The 19,303-nt window shown below is 40.5% G+C and overlaps 1 protein-coding gene across 10 annotated transcripts in view; it reads right to left on the bottom strand.

The window, feature by feature from the left end:
• Positions 1–19,303, bottom strand: part of syne1b (spectrin repeat containing, nuclear envelope 1b) — a 79,770-nt gene that overhangs the window by 14,071 nt on the left and 46,396 nt on the right. For all 10 annotated transcript variants that reach the window (XM_053682902.1, XM_017476132.3, XM_053682908.1 and 7 more), the window contains 42 exons: positions 18,870–19,207; positions 16,412–16,556; positions 16,096–16,314; positions 15,694–15,962; positions 15,443–15,608; positions 15,186–15,341; positions 14,932–15,084; positions 14,642–14,824; positions 14,361–14,498; positions 14,029–14,214; positions 13,521–13,643; positions 12,160–12,342; positions 11,450–11,593; positions 11,187–11,375; positions 10,936–11,073; positions 10,706–10,825; positions 10,462–10,623; positions 10,096–10,290; positions 9,784–9,945; positions 8,881–9,072; positions 8,204–8,335; positions 7,893–7,993; positions 7,562–7,709; positions 7,314–7,439; positions 7,061–7,219; positions 6,701–6,910; positions 6,493–6,594; positions 6,260–6,379; positions 5,954–6,154; positions 5,673–5,846; positions 5,413–5,544; positions 4,809–5,005; positions 4,591–4,723; positions 4,216–4,398; positions 3,898–4,047; positions 3,439–3,615; positions 3,195–3,350; positions 2,821–2,976; positions 2,549–2,719; positions 2,082–2,420; positions 498–680; positions 111–412 (listed from right to left, as the gene is read on the bottom strand). In XM_053682902.1, the coding sequence (XP_053538877.1) occupies positions 111–412; positions 498–680; positions 2,082–2,420; positions 2,549–2,719; positions 2,821–2,976; positions 3,195–3,350; positions 3,439–3,615; positions 3,898–4,047; positions 4,216–4,398; positions 4,591–4,723; positions 4,809–5,005; positions 5,413–5,544; positions 5,673–5,846; positions 5,954–6,154; positions 6,260–6,379; positions 6,493–6,594; positions 6,701–6,910; positions 7,061–7,219; positions 7,314–7,439; positions 7,562–7,709; positions 7,893–7,993; positions 8,204–8,335; positions 8,881–9,072; positions 9,784–9,945; positions 10,096–10,290; positions 10,462–10,623; positions 10,706–10,825; positions 10,936–11,073; positions 11,187–11,375; positions 11,450–11,593; positions 12,160–12,342; positions 13,521–13,643; positions 14,029–14,214; positions 14,361–14,498; positions 14,642–14,824; positions 14,932–15,084; positions 15,186–15,341; positions 15,443–15,608; positions 15,694–15,962; positions 16,096–16,314; positions 16,412–16,556; positions 18,870–19,207 (7,313 nt within the window). The remainder of the gene's footprint in view (positions 1–110; positions 413–497; positions 681–2,081; positions 2,421–2,548; positions 2,720–2,820; positions 2,977–3,194; positions 3,351–3,438; positions 3,616–3,897; positions 4,048–4,215; positions 4,399–4,590; positions 4,724–4,808; positions 5,006–5,412; positions 5,545–5,672; positions 5,847–5,953; positions 6,155–6,259; positions 6,380–6,492; positions 6,595–6,700; positions 6,911–7,060; positions 7,220–7,313; positions 7,440–7,561; positions 7,710–7,892; positions 7,994–8,203; positions 8,336–8,880; positions 9,073–9,783; positions 9,946–10,095; positions 10,291–10,461; positions 10,624–10,705; positions 10,826–10,935; positions 11,074–11,186; positions 11,376–11,449; positions 11,594–12,159; positions 12,343–13,520; positions 13,644–14,028; positions 14,215–14,360; positions 14,499–14,641; positions 14,825–14,931; positions 15,085–15,185; positions 15,342–15,442; positions 15,609–15,693; positions 15,963–16,095; positions 16,315–16,411; positions 16,557–18,869; positions 19,208–19,303) is intronic.

Raw genomic sequence — 19,303 nt, 5'->3', positions numbered from 1 at the left:
GCATTAAGAGATATAACAAATATTACTGTGACAGCATGCTTCTTTTGCTTTACATAAAACAATAATTGTCTATTCTAGCACCACACTGCAACATACTAGAGCAATCAAACCTGAATCTCTCAGTGGTCTGGGCTGATAGGGTGGCCCAGTTTCTGTTCAAGTTCTGCATGCGTTTAATCTCCGATTCACTGAGGGGCAGCCTGTAGGCCAGCTCATTGAGATGCTCCAGGTCTGGAGCCATGCTGCTAAACTTCAGCATCTGTTTCTTGAGCTCTTCCATGCGGTCCTGGATGGCTGATTGGTCAAAGGAGCTATTGGGGTCCTGACCCTTTAGAACCTCCTCAGCTTCAACTGTCCAACGACCGAGAGTGCCCAGCTGTTCACTGAAGGTCTCATAGTCCTGCATTCCGGCCTGTAATTAACGAGAGCTGTCGTTACAAAAAATGCACACCTACATATGTTGTTAGTTTTCCAAAATCCAGTATTAGAGATTGAACCTGCAGGGCAGCCTGCTGACGGCTGAGAGTCTGATCCAAGGAGCTAAGACGCTGAGAAAGGAATTGGTGATCTGACTGGATGGAGGCTGCAGCTGAGGTGTCCACCTGCTGTTTGAGCTGTTCGCCTAGCTCCAGCAAAACCTGTAGAGAGGCTTTCACTGGTGCCTGAGATCGCAGCAAGTCCTGATGAAAGTAACCATAGAGATACAGCATATGGAATGAGTTAACATTAATTATCATTATATTTATAAGGACTTATAAGGGTTATCAGTTTTAAAGTACATTTAGACATAACATATAGGAGATTATTGATAAGGTTAATTATTAATAATGTTAATGTTAAACAACTTAGAATATGGCACCCCTGTTGGCAGACCACACATTTTTTTTAAATAAGTAAATAGCACTTAATATTTGTTTGCATATCCATATCCATATAGCAAAAACAAAAGAATCAACCTTGCTCGTCCAATACTTTCAGAGGGGACTGTATACATGAATGAAAGAACATATATGAAACTGTTGGAATTGCAAGGCCAATTCATTTGTTTTTGCTTTAGACTTTTGGGTTTGAGATCAAAATATGATTATAAGAAGAGACGTTCGAATTTTTTATTGCCTAGTATTCATATGTAGATGTGTTAAACAACATAGAACATAGCACATTTTGTATCAGACCACCCAATTTGTGGGTGATCAAAAATTTTGGAACATGTGACTGACAGGTGTTTCTTGTTACCCAGGTGTGTCCTGTTAGATCGATTGTTTAAACAATAAATAGCTCTGAACATCTACTCTTGGTTTTAGCCTTCAGTTTCACATTTGTTGTTAAAATGATAAGCCAACATGAAGATCAGAGAGCTGACTATGGGAGAAAAACAAGCCATTCTGAAGCTGAGAAAAGAGGAAAAATCAATCAGAGACATTGGACAAACATTGGGCATAGACAATACAACAATTCGGAATGTCCTGAAGAAGAAAGAAACCACTGGTGTACTGAGCAACAGACACCAATGGGTCAGCCAAGGAACATTGTGAGAGAGCTGTGAAAGAAACCCCAAAAACAACAGACAATGACATCACTAAGAACTTCCACAGGGAAGAGGTTGGGTGGCCTGATACAAAAGGTTCTAAGTTTTATGTTGTTTAACACATCAAAATGTATATACCAGGAAATAAAACCTGAAATCCTAAACTCTCGTCTCACATCCACATATCCATCTTTGATCTCAAACCCAAATGTCTCGGGTGTATAGCACAAACAAATTAATTGTATGTTTTTAAAAAAAACACTAGCAAGTTACAGATTGGGGCAACAGTTTTCTTCTAAACAGTATGGACAGTGGCTTTGGATGAAGTAAGGTAAGTAAGCAGAGTCATCTCATTGTCCCGCTGTATGGTGGTGTTCCACATTATTTATGGGACAACCACAGAAGTGCAGAGTTTCTTATCCAAGCACACACATACCAACTTTTTTTAAAACTCTGACCCCACCTTTAACATGCAAATCACACCAGTAGCAGAGAAATGTGGAAATAGCAAAGAAATTTTCACACCAATAGCAGAAAAACCTGTCTCACGTACAGTACAGTCTTGAATCCAGGTAGACACCTCCTCCTCTGAGATGTCTTTTTTGTTTGCTATCTTCAGGAGTTGCTCTGCTTTGTCCTCCAGGCTCTGGATGCTGCCAGTGCTCTGCTCGTACAGGTCCCTATAGCTCTGCCACAGCTGTAGCAAAGCTTTACTGCTCTTCAAACGTTCCACTATCTCTTCTAACAGGCTGCTCCACCTGGCATTGACGTCTTTAAGGGTGTTGTTCAGAGAATCAGACACAGATGGGTGGCACTCCTTTAGTAGTTGATGTGTAATTGCTCCAAACTTCCTCAGACTGCTCTCCTGCTTCTCCAACTCTTCTTGCAGATTCTGATAAACGGGTAAAAAAAAAGTCCTCAATGTAATTTTTCATTCTGTCTAATGTGCATTTAACGTCACTTTTTCTTTACATACACGTGCACATTAAAATAATTTGCAGGAGTTGAGAGCAGTCCTACCTGCAGACTGTCCACCTGGAGCTGCACGGCCTCCAGAGAACCAGTAAGCAGTCTAAAGCGAGACACAGAGTACCTCCCCTCTGTCAGGTAGCTGTTAATCTCTTCAGCTGCCTGCCTGTACTGACTCCATTGATCGGATACTGACTTCAGGCTGATCTTCAGCTGTCCGATCTGTGAAACACACTTGCTAGTTTGACTCTAATTATACCTATAGAGATGGCTTAGAAACACGCTTATCATATTTTAGTTTAGAAATCAGAGAATTAACATACTAAATGGTCAAGATTGGCCCAAGTGTGATTCAGTGCCTGGAGAGTTTCCATGACAACAGCACAGGCTTCATCTGTTTTGTTCTGGACAAGAGCGCACGCCTGCTCTTCTACTCTCTCCACCTCTCGCTCCTTCTCCTTAACCATCAGTTCCATCTCCTGTGTGCATGTATGTGAAATAAAGAAAAAGAGAGATGCAATTCATGAGCAAACATGTATAGGGTTCTCAAGTCTAAACCGCACTGAAGCTTTCCTTAGCCTACTCATGAAGTGCTGAATAATGAGCTGAACAGTTGGATCGGGTGTGTTGGCGCTAGAAAAAAGTCACACTATGTAAGGTTGAGAAATGCATTTACAACATTGCAGTCTGGTTTTACCTGGCAGTCTCGGAGAGCATTTTGCACAGAGGAGAGATCCTCAATCTTGTGTTTCCTCTTGAGTCGCTCCTCCTGAGCACATAGCCAGGTTTTAAGGCACTCCACATTGCTTTCATAGTCTAGCCAGGACTGCAACAAGCCCTCCAAGTATTGGACCTGAATAAACACACCTCACACATCAATGGATCAATTAACTCATTCACTAATTTATAGCACATTAGGAAAAAAAGTTAATACATCTCACCCTCTCTGTGATGCGAGCCTGTAGGATTTGCCAGTGGCGGTTCATGGCTCCCAACTTCTCTGCAAAGTCTGTCTTATCGCTGCGCTTGCTCTCCATATCCTGCCCACTGATCTGCAGCACTGACTGGTTCACAAAGTCCACAGTCAACTGCTTACAGTTCACATCTACACGAAAACCCTACAAAAACGGGAAGAAAATGGTTACTTATCACATTACTTTCATCAGTGAAACTCACAAAATCAGAATTAGTATTATTGCCAAGTGTGTAGGGAATGGGAATTTGTTGTGGTGCAGGTATTAATATGTAAAAACAACACTTACAATAGTGATAATACAAATAGAAGAAACTGACAGCACAAAACTCTACTTAAAGATGGTGGTACATCATCTAGTGAATGTCAAGGACACAGTAAATTCATATTTTTGTTCTGAACATATTCTTTCATAAGCTGAACCTACCTTATAGTGCTGCAGGTACTCCTGGATAACCTTTGACCCCACAGCTCCTTTAAGGTTTTCTTCATCTTCCTCCATCACTCTCTCCATCAGTGAAATCCAGTTTACCAGTTCAGTGATGGCATGGCATGAGGCTAACTTGTCCATTTGAGACTAGGACAGGAAGCAAATATTAGTGCACGAGGGCAACATAACTAACCAGGACAAATACTCTTGCTTAACAGAATAGGAAGACTCCATCACATCCTGACTATCCTAATCCTACTTGGCAGGAATGACCACCTAGATTAGCAAGTGATATATTTTAGTGCAGCACATTACCTGGTGCAGTTTCTCTTGCACAACAGGGATGCGAGTGAGCAGCTCAGCCCACTGGGCCTCCACACGGGCCAACTCTGCCCTGAGAATGCCTGTGTCTGCTTTTTTCAGCCTCAGTAGCTGGTTGCCTTCATTGAATACTGAGGCTTTCAAACTGGAATGAGCCTCAACTTCTTTACTGAATTCCTGAAGGGAAAAGGAAAGGCATGTGTCACAAACTTCACAAAGTATCTAGTCCAGCAGACAAAGTGATATACTTTAGGGTTGCAGGATTACAGTGCATTTAGAGGCTCACTTTTTGTTTTTAAGTTAGTTTTTAAAGACATTTGGAACAATTGACTGTGCTTACATGTTGGTTCTAAGTAAATTGGTACTAACCAAGAAAGCTGACAGATGGTCTCTAACTGTCTCCACCTCTTCAGGTACAGTTACTGACTGATTGTTCCAGAATTCCAGACGTTCCAAAGCATCCTGTAGCCACTCGTTTAGCTCAGCAGATTCACTCTGATATCTGAGAAAAATAGTCATCATACATTGTTTGCACTTCATAACAGTTTTTCATTAAGGTCAGAATAAACGGTTATGTGGGTCTAGACCTGATCCAGTGTTTGAGGATTGACTCCAGACGCTGCAGTTCCTTATTGACGTTGGTGGTGTTGCTCAGCCAGTGCTCCCCCAGCAGAGTAAGCTGGTTCTCCAGAGTGTGGCAGGCCACAGACTGCAGTAGGGACTTGCCCTCCTCTAGTACCTGATGAAGCTTGTGCTGGTGCTCTGCCAGAATGGACTTCATGCCCTGGGTAGATAGGATATGATTACCCTAAATGATGCTATATTCATTCATTTATTCATTCATTCAACCACAGTGGATTCAGAACCTTTCCCAGGAAATCTGGAATACATCCTTGAGGTAACACCAGTCCAACAAAGAGCACCATGCCCATTCACACATTCATCCAATTTAGTATAACCAATTCTCCCACTGGCAGATTTTTGGAACATGGTAGGAAATCAAAGAACCCAGAGGAAGAGTTATTAATGCATTAATGCTATGTGCAGTACCACCATCCCATAAATAATGCCAAATTATATATGTAACCTTCATATGTTTCTATGATATTGTGTCAAAAAGCCTGCATGAGCATAGAAAATAACTTTGACATACAGTATATGGGATGTAAAGAATATCCAATGCCGATATACCTGATATAGTGCTATTCTTTCAGTTAACCTCTCCTCTGTCTCCTCCAACAGGGGAACAGCAGGCATGCGGCCCTCCACTGCCTCCAAATGCCTATTCAGACACTGATAGTCCAGGACCATACGGCTCCATGTCTGTAAACATGTATTCGCAAACAGACATAAAACAGGCAAGCAGGAACGTGCTAAGAGATGAAATCATTAAGACTGACGAAAATTAATCCAACTTACTGCTAATTACATTTATAAAGACTGTAACTCACCTCCAGGATGTACTCCAGTTCCACTCCTTTTTTGTGAGCCTGCTTTAGAACGTCCTGCGCTTGGGCCAAAGTGTCCTCTAGAGCTTGGCTCTCTTGTGGTAGGACAAAGGCACTAATTTTCTTGTAGAACGTCTCAGTTAAGACCATATGCCACTCCAGCCCTTGGAAGAACTCCTAAAAAAGCAAAATATTACACACATCCTTCATGGCTGTCTTTACTGCCGTACTTCCAACCTGTGTCATAGCATTTCAACAATTCTTTCTGTTAAAACATAGCTTGCCTTGTGTTTGTCTAACAGACTATGGACTTCGTCCACTGAGCCAGCAATTATCTTCTGGTCAGCAGCCATCTTGTCCTGAGCTGTATCCACCAGATCCACCAGGTCTTGTAATGCTCGCTCATACTGGCTCTTCAGAGCCATGTTCTGGTTCAGCCCACTCCGACGAGAGCCCACTGTCATCACCAGATCTTCATAAGTGTCCTATAAAATATAACATACACAGGAAATGTTGCTCTGAAAAGACGACATTTCCACAAAATATACATTATTTTCTAATTTCATACAGTTCGACGAGCGAGTGTGTACCTGGAGCTTCATCAGTTCGTTGTTAGAAATCTGATCCGGCTGCAGAACCGCTCCTCTCGTTTTTAAATCTGTAATTTTATGCTCTAACTCTCTAAGGGATTCTTCTACCACAGTAATTGTCTGTTAAGGAAAATATCACATAAGAAATTTTAAAAGTAATAACAATTTAATGACAGTCAATTATCAATGTAAATGAACAGTAAAGCTTTTTTTTTTTTTTTTTTTTTTTTTACCTCTAGCTGTTTATCTGGTGGGCAGTCGAGGATCCCTGCTAGCTTCTGTAGAATATGAAACTTGCTCTCACTTATTTCAGAGAAGAGAAGCTCGAGCTCAGTCTGTGAGGAACAAAACAGACAATATCTCATGAGATGAACCAATGTACTCTTCTGATGGACAAAATATTTTAGGTTCACCACCAGGTTTGACTGGGATTATTTGAACCTGGAAGGCAGCGAGATCCTGTATCCTGCTCCTCATGCTCTCACAGCGACGCTCAACTGCTGAGTCTAAGGTTTCCAGTCGCTGAGACAGGCAGTCAAGAGTATCCTCCATCAGGGTCTGCTTTTCTCCAGGCAACCCTACGACACTCCCTAGCAGTCCTTGGCTGTTGCCCACCTCTCCTGTGACCTCAGCCACATCTTTCCCTAAAGCCTGAAAGACATGTAAATCAAGTATCATTTGTAAAATCTAAATGCAAATATTTGAGATAGTCTTTTGCCATAAATGAATAATTATGATCTAAATAATTAATAATGCTAAAAATGACTAAATCGTTGGCACAGCAAATGGAAAGTCATTTACCTCATGGTTGGAGAGCTGTGTCTCTGCATTCTCTGTCAAAAGCATTGACCTGGAGAACAGTGTGTTCTCTACATCATCTAGCCAAGAGGAAGTCGCTGTAACTGCTGAATATAGTTGATGTTCTATCTGCATGCCTTGCTCTTCTGCTGAACCTGTAACCTGCATACACACCAGCAAGACATGTTTACAGTAGTGACATTTCCAAATTTCCAAAGGCGAATGTAATGATTGCCATTTAGGGAAATGAAATTACCTCAGCATTCTCCACAGCCTGGCTGAATTCACTGTATAATGACTTCAGTGTAGATTTGTCCTTGACCTGGGCCTCTCTTTTATAGAAAGGAGGAGAGGTGTTTACACGAGCAGTCCTGGAATAAAACTGGAAAAAATAACAACTATCACTACACTTGTTCACTTGTTTTGTTGTACTGTACTAGAGTGATTCAAAAAGTTCAGTATAAATATTAATTTATGAACATGGAAGCAGTAGGATCTCAGTACTGGTTGCTTGGTATCCTGCTCCAAAGTGCTCTGCAGAAGCTGCAGTTTGGTGGTCAAATCCTTTCTCAGACTCTCCCATCTCTGTCTCCTCTGTCCAAATACAGCCTGGCTCACATTCTCCAGTTCTGGACTGAGTACCTCACAAATGCTGTAGATTGACCAGTTCATACAGAAAATGAAAAATCATGGTTCATTGTATGGCTTAAATTAAACACTAAAACAGTACTGCACTTGATACTTAGAAAGTGTGCCATCTGAAAATGTGCTCCAAACTTGATAATTTAAAACTACAATCCGGTGTGTAAAGTTTTCCTCACTCAGGCTTACTGACCTGGCACTGCTGGGTGAAGCCTGCTGGTTTAGGATCTCTTCTCCACGGCTAGCGACAGATTTCAGAAGCTTTTTCTGCTCAGCCAACTCCTCCTCAAGTTCCTTATTCCACAGAAAATGAGATCAATCTATTACAATATTTCTTTTTTGAATTGGTAATGATGCTAGCAAGCTGCGTTGTGATATAATTCAAGTTAGAAGTAAACCTAAACATGCCAGATTTTTCCCCCTGAAGAAAATCACCACAAATATGAAATCTAAGTACTAATTTAGGTCATTTCTAATGAAAAATTTCATCATGACAGAGTGTACCCTCTGTCTCTGCAAAGTGTCCTGTTGGTGCTGGTTCCGTGTGGAATGGGCATGTGCCAGCCAGTCCTGCACATTCGGACTCTGAGAGAGACTGGACTCTGATTCACTATCAGACTGCTCCTGTAGTAATCCCTGCAAAACAAAAATCACATGATATCATATTCCACAATTCTACCATCATTAGTTTTTGAAGAATAAATAGCTGTCAAAAAGTGCAAATTAACAAATAGCAATAGGCAGGATTAAGACCTCAAGATCTGACACAAGAGTTACAGATAGCAATTGCAGGATTTCATTGTAACTTTGAGGACAGGAAAGTGTCAGAAAAATAATTAAATGCTATGCTTATTGCTGAGTGTGTGATCTTAAGTGTATCTGTCAGCAGAGACAAAAGATCTTAAAAAAGCTTACTTCCGTGCCCCATTCAATAAAGAATTGATAATAGCATTTAAATGACTATATGCACAAAGCAATACAACAAAAGCAAACAATGCAGAAATTACTATATTCATTACAATCTCATATTTAATTTATAAGGAATGATACACCAGGCGTCATTTTAATTACTCATGAGACATCAGTAAGCATGGACATCATGCATTTAATGCTTCTGCCAGGGGCTAATTGCCTGTATGTTAGGACATGATTAGGAAACCTTCAAAGAGTTAGTTGTTTACCTGGATATTTATCTGTTTGTCTTGTAGCATCCGCTGCAGCTCCACCAGGCTGCTCTTTAAAGTGTGCAGTTTCCTGGCTAGCCGTTGAGCTTCATCTCTGGTCTCAGGCCGACCCTCCAGCAGCAGAGCTTCACTGTGCAAGGAGAGCTCAGAGAGAGCGAGCACCTTCTCCTCGATCTCCAACAGCATGTTCTGCAACAGCAACAAGAGAGACGCCAGCTCAAACATGATTCTGCCCTCTAATCTGCAGAGAGTAGGGCCTGAGAACTGCAGCTAGTGAAGCCTGGAATTCCTCATGCCTGAATGTCATCCTAGGTCTCTATCCAATTGAAGACAGCACATCATTCTTAATCCCTCACATGTCATTCTCTCAATACAGACTGCTTTTACTTTTGTGCTGTAACAAGTAAACAAAGCAACTAGGAAAATTAAGTAAGAGTAAGTGAGTAAGATCCTATCTGTAACCTACAGTGTAGGTACACTTTCTCCCACCCCCTCATCTAACCAATGAAGGCTTTCTTGCTGCAGGAATATGAAGCTAGGGTTGGCCAACTTGGCCAGCAGGCAGCACCAATCAAGGCACAGGAATCCACTAATCGCCTGAAAGCTGCTTGAGTCACCAGTAACAATTATACTGAGACATATGTATAATCTGCTTTAAGATCATGCTACAGCTGCTTAGGTCTTCTAATACTAGTGTTTACTTCCTTAAACCACAATAATAAGAAAAAAGAATTATTAGAAAGAATTATTACTAATTAGTAATTAATAATTATTAATAAAAAATAATTATTAGAACAATTAAAATGCATAAAGTGAGAATGTTTTGTGCGTAGCATGTACTGAATATTTCTGTCCATAGACATAACTGTGATGAATGTGGCAGAGAGATGATGCTCTAACCTGACAGTCTGAGAGCTGCTCGTTCATGTCTGAATCCTGAGGGGTGGAGCTGAGCGTTTTGCGTGTACTTAGCAACCATTGGTCGAGCTCATCCACCTGGCTGAGATAGAGCTGTAAGGCCTTCTCTTGCTGCTGCTTCTCAAGACGGTCACTCAATCGATCCTGAAGCACAAAACAGCCACTCTAATCAGACTAGTCCCAAGAATATAATTAAATATTAGCACAACATCTTGTGCAGAAAAGAGATAGTGATAGCAAAAAGACAAAAAAAAAAAGAACCACTGAACTACAGTCAGTAAAATGAATGCATACCTCCAGAAGCTGCTGTTTTCCAGAGGCTTTCATTTGGATGGTGGCCATACGATCAGATAGCACAGTGAGAGTGGACTGCATGGCTAGCTGTTCGGCTGTGTCAGTGTCTACATTCTCAGAGATCAGATCCTCTGCAAAGTTCAATTGCAACTCTTCTATATCATCCTGAAGCTTGGTAATGTCTCCCATCAGATTCTAAAAGTCATACCAAAAAATATTCCATACTGATTAAGTGAACACTTTACATGGACTACAGGAAAAACATGGCCTCCTTTTAATGTGTAAAAGGGATTCTAGTGAAAATTATATATATATATATATATATATATATATATATATATATATATATATATATATATGCGCTACCTGATGCAGGATCATCTGTCTGCCTGGGCTAAGGTCATGCAAAGGGGGCTCATTCAGGCTGGCCTCAATGGACTCCATCTTCAAGGAAATGGACTGCAAAGAGCCTTGATATCGCTGTTGTCTCTCCAGAGCCTCGTAAAGTGTCTTCTGCTTTTCACTGATCTATAATATTGATGAAAAGTGAATTAAGATGCCCAAAGCCTCAGTATACTTCATCTACCTTTTGATCTCATGCATCACATACCACATTTTTCAGTGTCTCCCATGAACGCTGAAGGTCATCAAGCTTAGCCACAGACTCAAGGGTCGGATCATACAGCTCCTGTATAGGAGCTCTGACAAGAGTAGCTGGGCCCATCGACAACTAAATCCAAGAGGAAACCGTGAGCAGTAAATAAATTAGTAAATACTAAATTCTACTATATACAATGTTAGATAGAAATGAGCAAACAAAACATGCTGTAATCAGAGTACCATGCTAAGTGAAGCCTCAGTGTTTGTGATAGGAGAGTCGGCACGACAAAGAGGAGTGGAAATCTCACTGTTAGTGCCTTCTTCACCAGACTCCTCTGTGACAGGAGACAGGTGGGTGTGACTGTGACCAGGTGTTACCTGACACCACCAAGAGTAAAGATGATTAGAGAAAGAAGATAAACCTGAACAGTTCCATTTATTCTCTGCAGAGTGTATGTTTCCCACAGTACAGTTAAGACAAAAGGACTCACCATGACCATAGAAGACTGTGACTGTGTCTTTGCAGCTCTGTCTAGTTCCTGTGCTTCCTCAGTCAGGCCTTCTGCATCTCTCACAGTCAGCAGCATGGTGGCATGCTTGGCTTTCACTGTTAACATCTTACACTTAGAGTTTAATGATGCAATCTGCTCCTGGTATCCTTTGATTTTCTGGGCCAGCTCCTGATTAGAAAACAGGTTAATCAGGGTACAAATTATGTCATACTTTTCTGCTTGCTGTACTATCACATGCTTACCTCATGATGGCGTATCTGGCTCTGTAGCTCCTGGATATTGCTGGTGGGAACGGGTCGGTCTTGAATGACCCGGTGAGAATCCTCAATCAGTCCCTGCAAATGCTGTACTTCTTGCTCATACTGCTCATACTGCACCACTGCCTCCTGACAGAGGAAGTTGAGAAATACAATTAATTATCAAAGCCTAGATCTTAGCCTGCATACTTCTCTTAAAACTGCTCCCCATTTTCTTTCAGTATGACATCTACTTAATTGTTACAGCATATTCTCTATATTATACAAATACAAGTAGACTGTCTAAAGATGTTAGACAGTCATAACATTATGCAAGCAAGCAATTATATAAAATTATAAAATTTTAAGCTTTTTTTTTTATTCCAATGTGAATCTCTCGTACATCAACAAACCTCATTAAATTAATGGCTAGTTAATTTTGATCAAATTCTGAAAAGTCAAGGAAAGGTTTTTTGTAATATAGCTGAGTATATCCTAGAGACTGTTCAAAATCACAAAATGTCCACTAAGCCACCACTGTGTGTAATACAAAGAATATGAGTATGCAAGTGTGTAGTGCATTACAAAACCCATGCATATTTAATGCGCACTAATTCTTGTTCGACATACAAGTCTAAACTTGAGGAAATACATTTAGAGCAAACAGAACAAAAACAGCTAAACTGAAGTTTAATTTCCTCTGTATTATCCCATACCTGAAGAATGTTGCATTGTTGAATGGCAGTGTGCTGCAGCTGGCTGGCTTCCTGCTGCAGGTTAAGAGCTGTACGGCAGATGGACAGGCTGTTCACCACCTCCTCTGGCATGCGAAGTGCACTCTGACAGGCCTGCACTGCATCCACCTGCTGCTTAAAGCTCTCCATGTCTGATAACAGATGCTACAAAAGAACACCAAACATTAGTATACACAAGTACATCCCCATTATTTCATCCATTTGCATATTAGCTAGCTTTTCAGGACAGCTTTAAGTCTTATTTCTGTTTAAAGCAATGTGGTGTAAAATCTAAAGCCAGGTTCACACTGTAGGATTCTGGCCAAGATTTGGTTGTCTGAGACAAATTTTGAGAATCCTAAAAGATTACTATAATCCTTGGCCAAAATCTGTAGTCTTTGATAGCTAGTTTGACATGTTCCCTGACAGCCGATTAATAGCCGTTGTAATAAATTTTTTCCTCTGATTAAATTCTGGCAGTGTCAGAAGTTTTGAGGCACAGTCCTGTAGTGTGGCTTCTCCTACTACGTATGAGTCTTCTTGCGTGTCCATTTTTCACGTCTTGTCTGTTCTACAGAGTGACATTAATGACAACTGAGATCCTACAGTGTGACATGGCTTACAGTGGGGATCATGTTCGTATAGTCTGACAAGCAACAGTCGCAAAGAACTATTAAAAATCGCACAGTGTGCACCCAGCTTAAATTATATGATTTTCCACATGTCCAACAACTGATTCTTTAGTTCTGCACTGGAAGAAGTCTATCTCACAAAAAAACAATACTATGAAAGTTTGTGTCTCAAACTGCATCCAGTTCTTAAGTAATGTCATTCAGACTTGCCACAATTAAATGTTAGGAAGGCAGCCCAGTTTGTACAACCAAAATCCCATTTTCCTTAGCGAAATTTCATCTCATTACACCCCTAGGCCTCAAGCTTCCAAAAGTTTAAAGGTCAAGATATACCAGATAGATGGTAATAGTCCAGCAAATAGTAACAGTATGATTTCAAACATAAATGTTTAAATAAAGACCGTCCCAGCTACACATACAACCATATGCAAATATAAATCATATATTAAGAATATTCCATAGCTTAATTATATGGTTTGAACAAAGTTTTTTAAATTTGAATTTCCATTATTTTGTTAGCCGTTTTACCTCCAGTGCTAGAGACGCTAACTTCGGACACCAATGTCCTGGCTAATTGACTACATTTGGAATGCAAAATTGTGTACATGTACATGTACATTTTTTTGCTGAACTATTCTTTTTAGGGTGTTTGATCATCTGAAGTGCCAAGTTAATTTAAGTTGAACTTACTGTAAGGGGGAGAAATATTACCTGTCTTTGAGTCAGCTGTTCTTTGAGACTCAGGCGAGCTAGTTCCGGAGAGGTGAGGGTTGTCTGGACTTGTTCCAGAGCCATATGCAAGGCTTTTACCTCACTCTCAAACTTTTCCATGTCCTGATGAACAGAATTTAATATATGCTGATCTAGTGCAAATGCTATAGTATGTATTTCTGCTACTACTGGCATTAAAACAACATGCTATAGGATAAGACAGAAATATACAGTCAACTCCAGAATTACTGACACCCTTAGTTAAAAGGTTACCAAAAAATTTCTTCGTAATTACTTAGCTTAATCTACCACTGAAAATATTATATAAATGTAACTATTAATTGAAGTTAATTCATTGTAAGAAAATAAAAACCCTTACCAAAATATGTATTTTATTCATAATCATTGTAACACATCTTTACCAGGAATACCAATCACTCCAGAGCTGCCTCTAAATGTGCAAATGTAACAAATGTATCAAACAAGAATTTAAGTCACTACAGTCTACCATAGCAGCTTCCTGTAGACTCTGCAATCGAGACTTGATGGCCTGTTCCAGTTCCTCTGTGCGGCGACTCAGCTCAGCCACCTGCAGGCCCATTGCCTCTACCTGCAGACACTCGGACAGCAGTTCCACCTTCTCCTGCATAGCTTCCAGATCACCATGGAGCTCCCTTGATTCATGCAACACAGACTGCAGGACCAGGAACAATAAATTACTTTATAATAAAATTATTTTTAAAAATTGTGTGTGTGTGTGTGTGTGTGTGTGTGTGTGTGTGTGTGTGTGTGTGTGTGTGTGTATATATAAAGGCACAATACATGTGTGATGTAGTGTACCTGGTACATTCTGATCTGCTCCTGCAATTGAGAGGAGGAGTTCCAGATGATATTGGTCTTAACTAAGCTTCGAGCTTGCTCTGTCCACTTCACTATAAACTCAAGCATCTCATTGTACTCATCTAGATGTGCATCAGCCTGATGAACAGAGATGGATACATTATGAATAATCTATAATGAATCAATCATTACCTATGTAATCTATATAGCTTTCTGTCTTAAATATAGTTATTTCATGCATTTTACACAAGACCTGTACAATTTATAATGGTGATCACTACCTTCTTTAGCCAGACTGTTCTGTACTCTGCTAAACGGAGAGTGTGATGGTGGATCTCTCCTAACTTAGCAATGCTATCACTTAATTGTTTGGACAGAAGTGGATGACGTCGACCAAGGTCCTGCACAGCAGCAATGAGTTCAGCAAGTGTTCTACTACAGCACTCCAATTCAACATAGAAACCCTATGTAAAGCATTGAGGAAATAAAAAGAGAAGGGAATTACACATGACAACAATTCTTAACAAGATTGGTACCAGGAATAAAGACAGGCAAATCCATTTAAACCTACTTGAGTTTCTTCTTTGGCTTGATCAATATCAGTGGCCTTTTCTTTGAGTGTTGTTGAAATACTTTTCAATTTCTCAGAAACATCACTGATCCTGGATTTGAATTCCTCTTTGATAACTCTAGTCTTCTGAATGTCCCTTTCCTTGGCTTGGACCTTAAACAAAAATGTGAAACAGTTACACCACGGTAGAGTAAATGATTAAAGCAGCAGTTCAACCGATATTGAAAGAGAATGTTACTAGACTGTTTATGAACCTGATCTTCAATTGAGCCTAGGGCCAAAGCAACCTCTGCTAACTGCATAGAGATCTCTGAAGGCAGGATAGTGTACAAGTCCAGGTATTTGCTCTGCTGTTGCTCTGCAATTTTATCCACATTCTGACGATGGGCTATCAGTTCTCCATGCATTGCCTAAGAAAAGAGAAAATATCCCGTTCAATAGATGTTTTTCAGTTGAAAATATAAATTAAAAAATGTGTCCCAAAAAATGAAATCTGTGCCTGATGTGTCACCTCTAGCTCTTGTGTGAGAATCTGCATATCAGCAGTGGGATTAAGCAAGAGCTCTCTAGAATCCTGAATCCAGCTTTTCACTAAGCTTAACCCTCTTTCCACTTCCTCTCTGTCTTTCAGTTCCTGCTGGACATGTGCTCTACCTGTTTTGGACTTCTGTAAGAGACTGGCAGACAGGAAAAACACATATTCATAAAGTAGCTAGCTAATGCCCACCAACTGAATTTTTAAATCAATTAGTAAGCAACTACCTCTCAAACTGATCTTGCACCGCTTTAATTTCCTTCAGACTAGGCAGTTGGTCAAGGTCAGTGGTTGGTACAGAGACTTCCACATCATGCAACAGGCTGAGGGCATACTGCCGCAGGAGTGTGAGAGAGGACAGTTCCCGCTCCAGGTCCTGAGTGACCAACTCATGCTGCTCTTGATGGGACTGAAGTGTGGCTTTAGAGGCTTTTTCAACAGAACATTCAGGAACACGACTCTTCAGCTCTTCTGCACAAGCCCTTACTTTAATAATCTGAAATTTAAAAAAGGTTACACTTCAATGTAATTTAGTAACAACACAACAAATGCAACATCAGGCATTATACTGTACATGTATATTATTCATTACATATACAGCTAGCTGTTTTCTGCATATAAATGATCACCTTCTCCCTGAAAGTTCTCCACTCATAAGCTGTGTCCTCCAGCACCCTCTCTTGACCTCGAGCCATGCTTCGCAGTCTAGTCCAACGCTGCCATACTGTGGTCATAGAACGGCTAATGGTGGCTTTGCTGGTATCACTGCCAATCAGCTCCAATTGAGATGCTTGTTCCTCCAGACCTGTCAGTTTCTCCTGGAATCCATTCACCATGGACACCAGTGACTATAGAACAGAAAAAAATGGACTTGTCAAATACAAATTATATACAAATAAAACACTAATATTAAAATGCTGATGTAGTTCAACAGGTTCTGTCTACCTTATGACTCTTGAGTTTCTCTTCTGCCTCCTGAATAGTTGCTGCCTTGGCTGTGGAGAACTCAGTCAGTTTCTTTTCTGCCTCATTCATCAGATCAATGACTGTCTGTCGAGCCTCTTGATAAGATTTCCATTGCTCTACACAGCTGAGAACATCATATAGAATAACCAATACTTAATGGAGCTATACATCATGTCTTACACAACTAATAGACAAGGATGTACAATAATCACATTTATACAATTTAACAAGCAGAGTGAGCGCCATATTAATATTAGTTTTATGCCTGCCACCCCAAAGAAAATATGTTTTATTGTTATGGAATGTTATTATTATTGGTAAAATGGGACTCTTTGCCTATATCTTACTGATATTAAATATGGCTCCTTGCTAGAGCCTACCTTCCCTGCTATGCTGTAAGCTACATTGCTACTGCTTCTAATGTTTGCAAGAAAACTAATATTTGCTTTCAGAATGCAGCTTAATAGAATCGTTTAAATCTGAAGTTGAGATTTATTTTGAAACATCTACAGTGCTGTGAAAAATATTTTTAAGGTTTCCTTTGTTTTATGTTGTATTTCGTTTGAAGATCTAAAATTATTTAGCATTAGTTATACACAAAAACAGAAGAAATCAGGATATACAGTGAGGGAAAAAAGTATTTGATGCCCTGCTGATTTTGTACGTTTGCCCACTAACAAAGAAATGATAAGTCTATCATTTTAATGGTAGATTTATTTGAACAATGAGAGACAGAATAACAACAAGAAAATGCATGTCAAAAATGTTATAAATTGATTTGCATTTTAATGAGGGAAATAAGTATTTGACCCCCTCTCAATCAGAAAGATTTCTGGCTCCCAGGTGTCTTTTATACAGGTAACGAGCTGAGATTAGGAGCACACTCTTAAAGGGAGTGCTCCTAATCTCAGCTTGTTACCTGTATAAAAGACACCTGTCCACAGAAGCAATCAATCAATCAGATTCCAAACTCTCCACCATGGCCAAGACCAAAGAGCTCTCCAAGGATGTCAGGGACAAGATTGTAGACCTACACAAGTCTGGAATGGGCTACAAGACCATTGCCAAGCAGCTTGGTGAGAAGGTGACAACAGTTGGTGCGATTATTCGCAAATGGAAGAAACACAAAAGAACTGTCAATCTCCCTCGGCCTGGGGCTCCATGCAAGATCTCACCTCGTGGAGTTGCAATTATCATGAGAACAATGAGGAATCAGCCCAGAACTACACGGCAGGATCTTGTCAATGATCTCAAGGCAGTTGGGACCATAGTCACCAAGAAAACAATTGGTAACACACTACGCCGTGAAGGACTGAAATCCTGCAGCGCCCGCAAGGTCCCCCTGCTCAAGAAAGCACATATACATGCCCGTCTGAAGTTTGCCAATGAACATCTGAATGATTCAGAGGACAACTGGGTGAAAGTTTTGTGGTCAGATGAGACCAAAATAGAGCTCTTTGGCATCAACTCAACTCGTCGTGTTTGGAGGAGGAAGAATGCTGCCTACGACCCCAAGAACACCATCCCCACCGTCAAACATGGAGGTGGAAACATTATGCTTTGGGGGTGTTTTTCTGCTAAGGGGACAGGACAACTTTACCGCATCAAAGGGACGATGGATGGGGCCATGTACCGTCAAAACTTGGGTGAGAACCTGCTTCCCTCAGCCAGGGCATTGAAAATGGGTCGTGGATGGGTATTCCAGCATGACAATGACCCAAAACACACGGCCAAGGCAACAAAGGAGTGGCTCAAGAAGAAGCACATTAAGGTCCTGGAGTGGCCTAGCCAGTCTCCAGACCTTAATCCCATAGAAAATCTGTGGTTAAATCCCGTAGAAAAGCTGAAGGTTCGAGTTGCCAAACGTCAGCCTCAAAACCTTAATGACTTGGAGAAGATCTGCAAAGAGGAGTGGGACAAAATCCCTCCTAAGATGTGTACAAACCTGGTGGCCAACTACAAGAAACGTCTGACCTCTGTGATTGCCAACAAGGGTTTTGCCACCAAGTACTAAGTCATGTTTTGCAGAGGGGTCAAATAAATATTTCCCTCATGAAAATGAAAATCAATTTATAACATTTTTGATGTGCGTTTTTCTGGATTTTTTGTTGTTGTTATTCTGTCTCTCACTGTTCAAATAAATCTACCATTAAAATTATAGAATGATCATTTCTTTGTCAGTGGGCAAACGTACAAAATCAGCAGGGAATCAAATACTTTTTTACCTCACTGTATACTTATAGGATATATACTATAAATACTTTTTCACAGCACTGTATTACTTACAATTAACACACAATGGTATTACCTGGCCCAATACATATATTTGTATTCCCACATGAAGCAAGTACTTGACATCAGAGAAAAATTGTTAGGGCCACTAATACTTATTAACCAATCTGGCAAAAAGCATTTCTTTAGATTTAAAGTATTGTACCTGTTCAAAACATCCTGATGGCACTGAAGCTGGTCTCTGACCTCTACACCTCTTTGCTGAGCAGACTCCACACTCAGTCGCAGCTGTTCTTTTGCTGTGTGGTTCACCAGATTCTCCAATTGGGGTGGGAGTGCCTCAAGCTCCTGCAGCACACTGAGGAAGTCCTGCTCAGTTGCCATGATGTCCTCCTGCTGCCGAAGACACTCTTCATAGTTCTCCACATCCACTCCCAGACTGGCCTGCTGCAAAAATCCTACAGCATCTTCGAGCCACTCACATGCTGCTTGCATCCGTGAATGGTACTTTTGACACAAAGCCAGCGCTTGTTCAAGTGTAAGCTGAAAAAAAAAAAAAGTGTTAACTTGAAAAACACTATAAAATTCAAGGTAGGGCAATACATAAGTATAATAACATGGCAAATAAGTATAAAATAA

Source organism: Ictalurus punctatus, chromosome 9, assembly GCF_001660625.3.
Source record: "Ictalurus punctatus breed USDA103 chromosome 9, Coco_2.0, whole genome shotgun sequence".
Lineage (NCBI taxonomy): Eukaryota > Metazoa > Chordata > Actinopteri > Siluriformes > Ictaluridae > Ictalurus > Ictalurus punctatus.
This window is presented reverse-complemented; position numbering and strand designations above follow the sequence as displayed.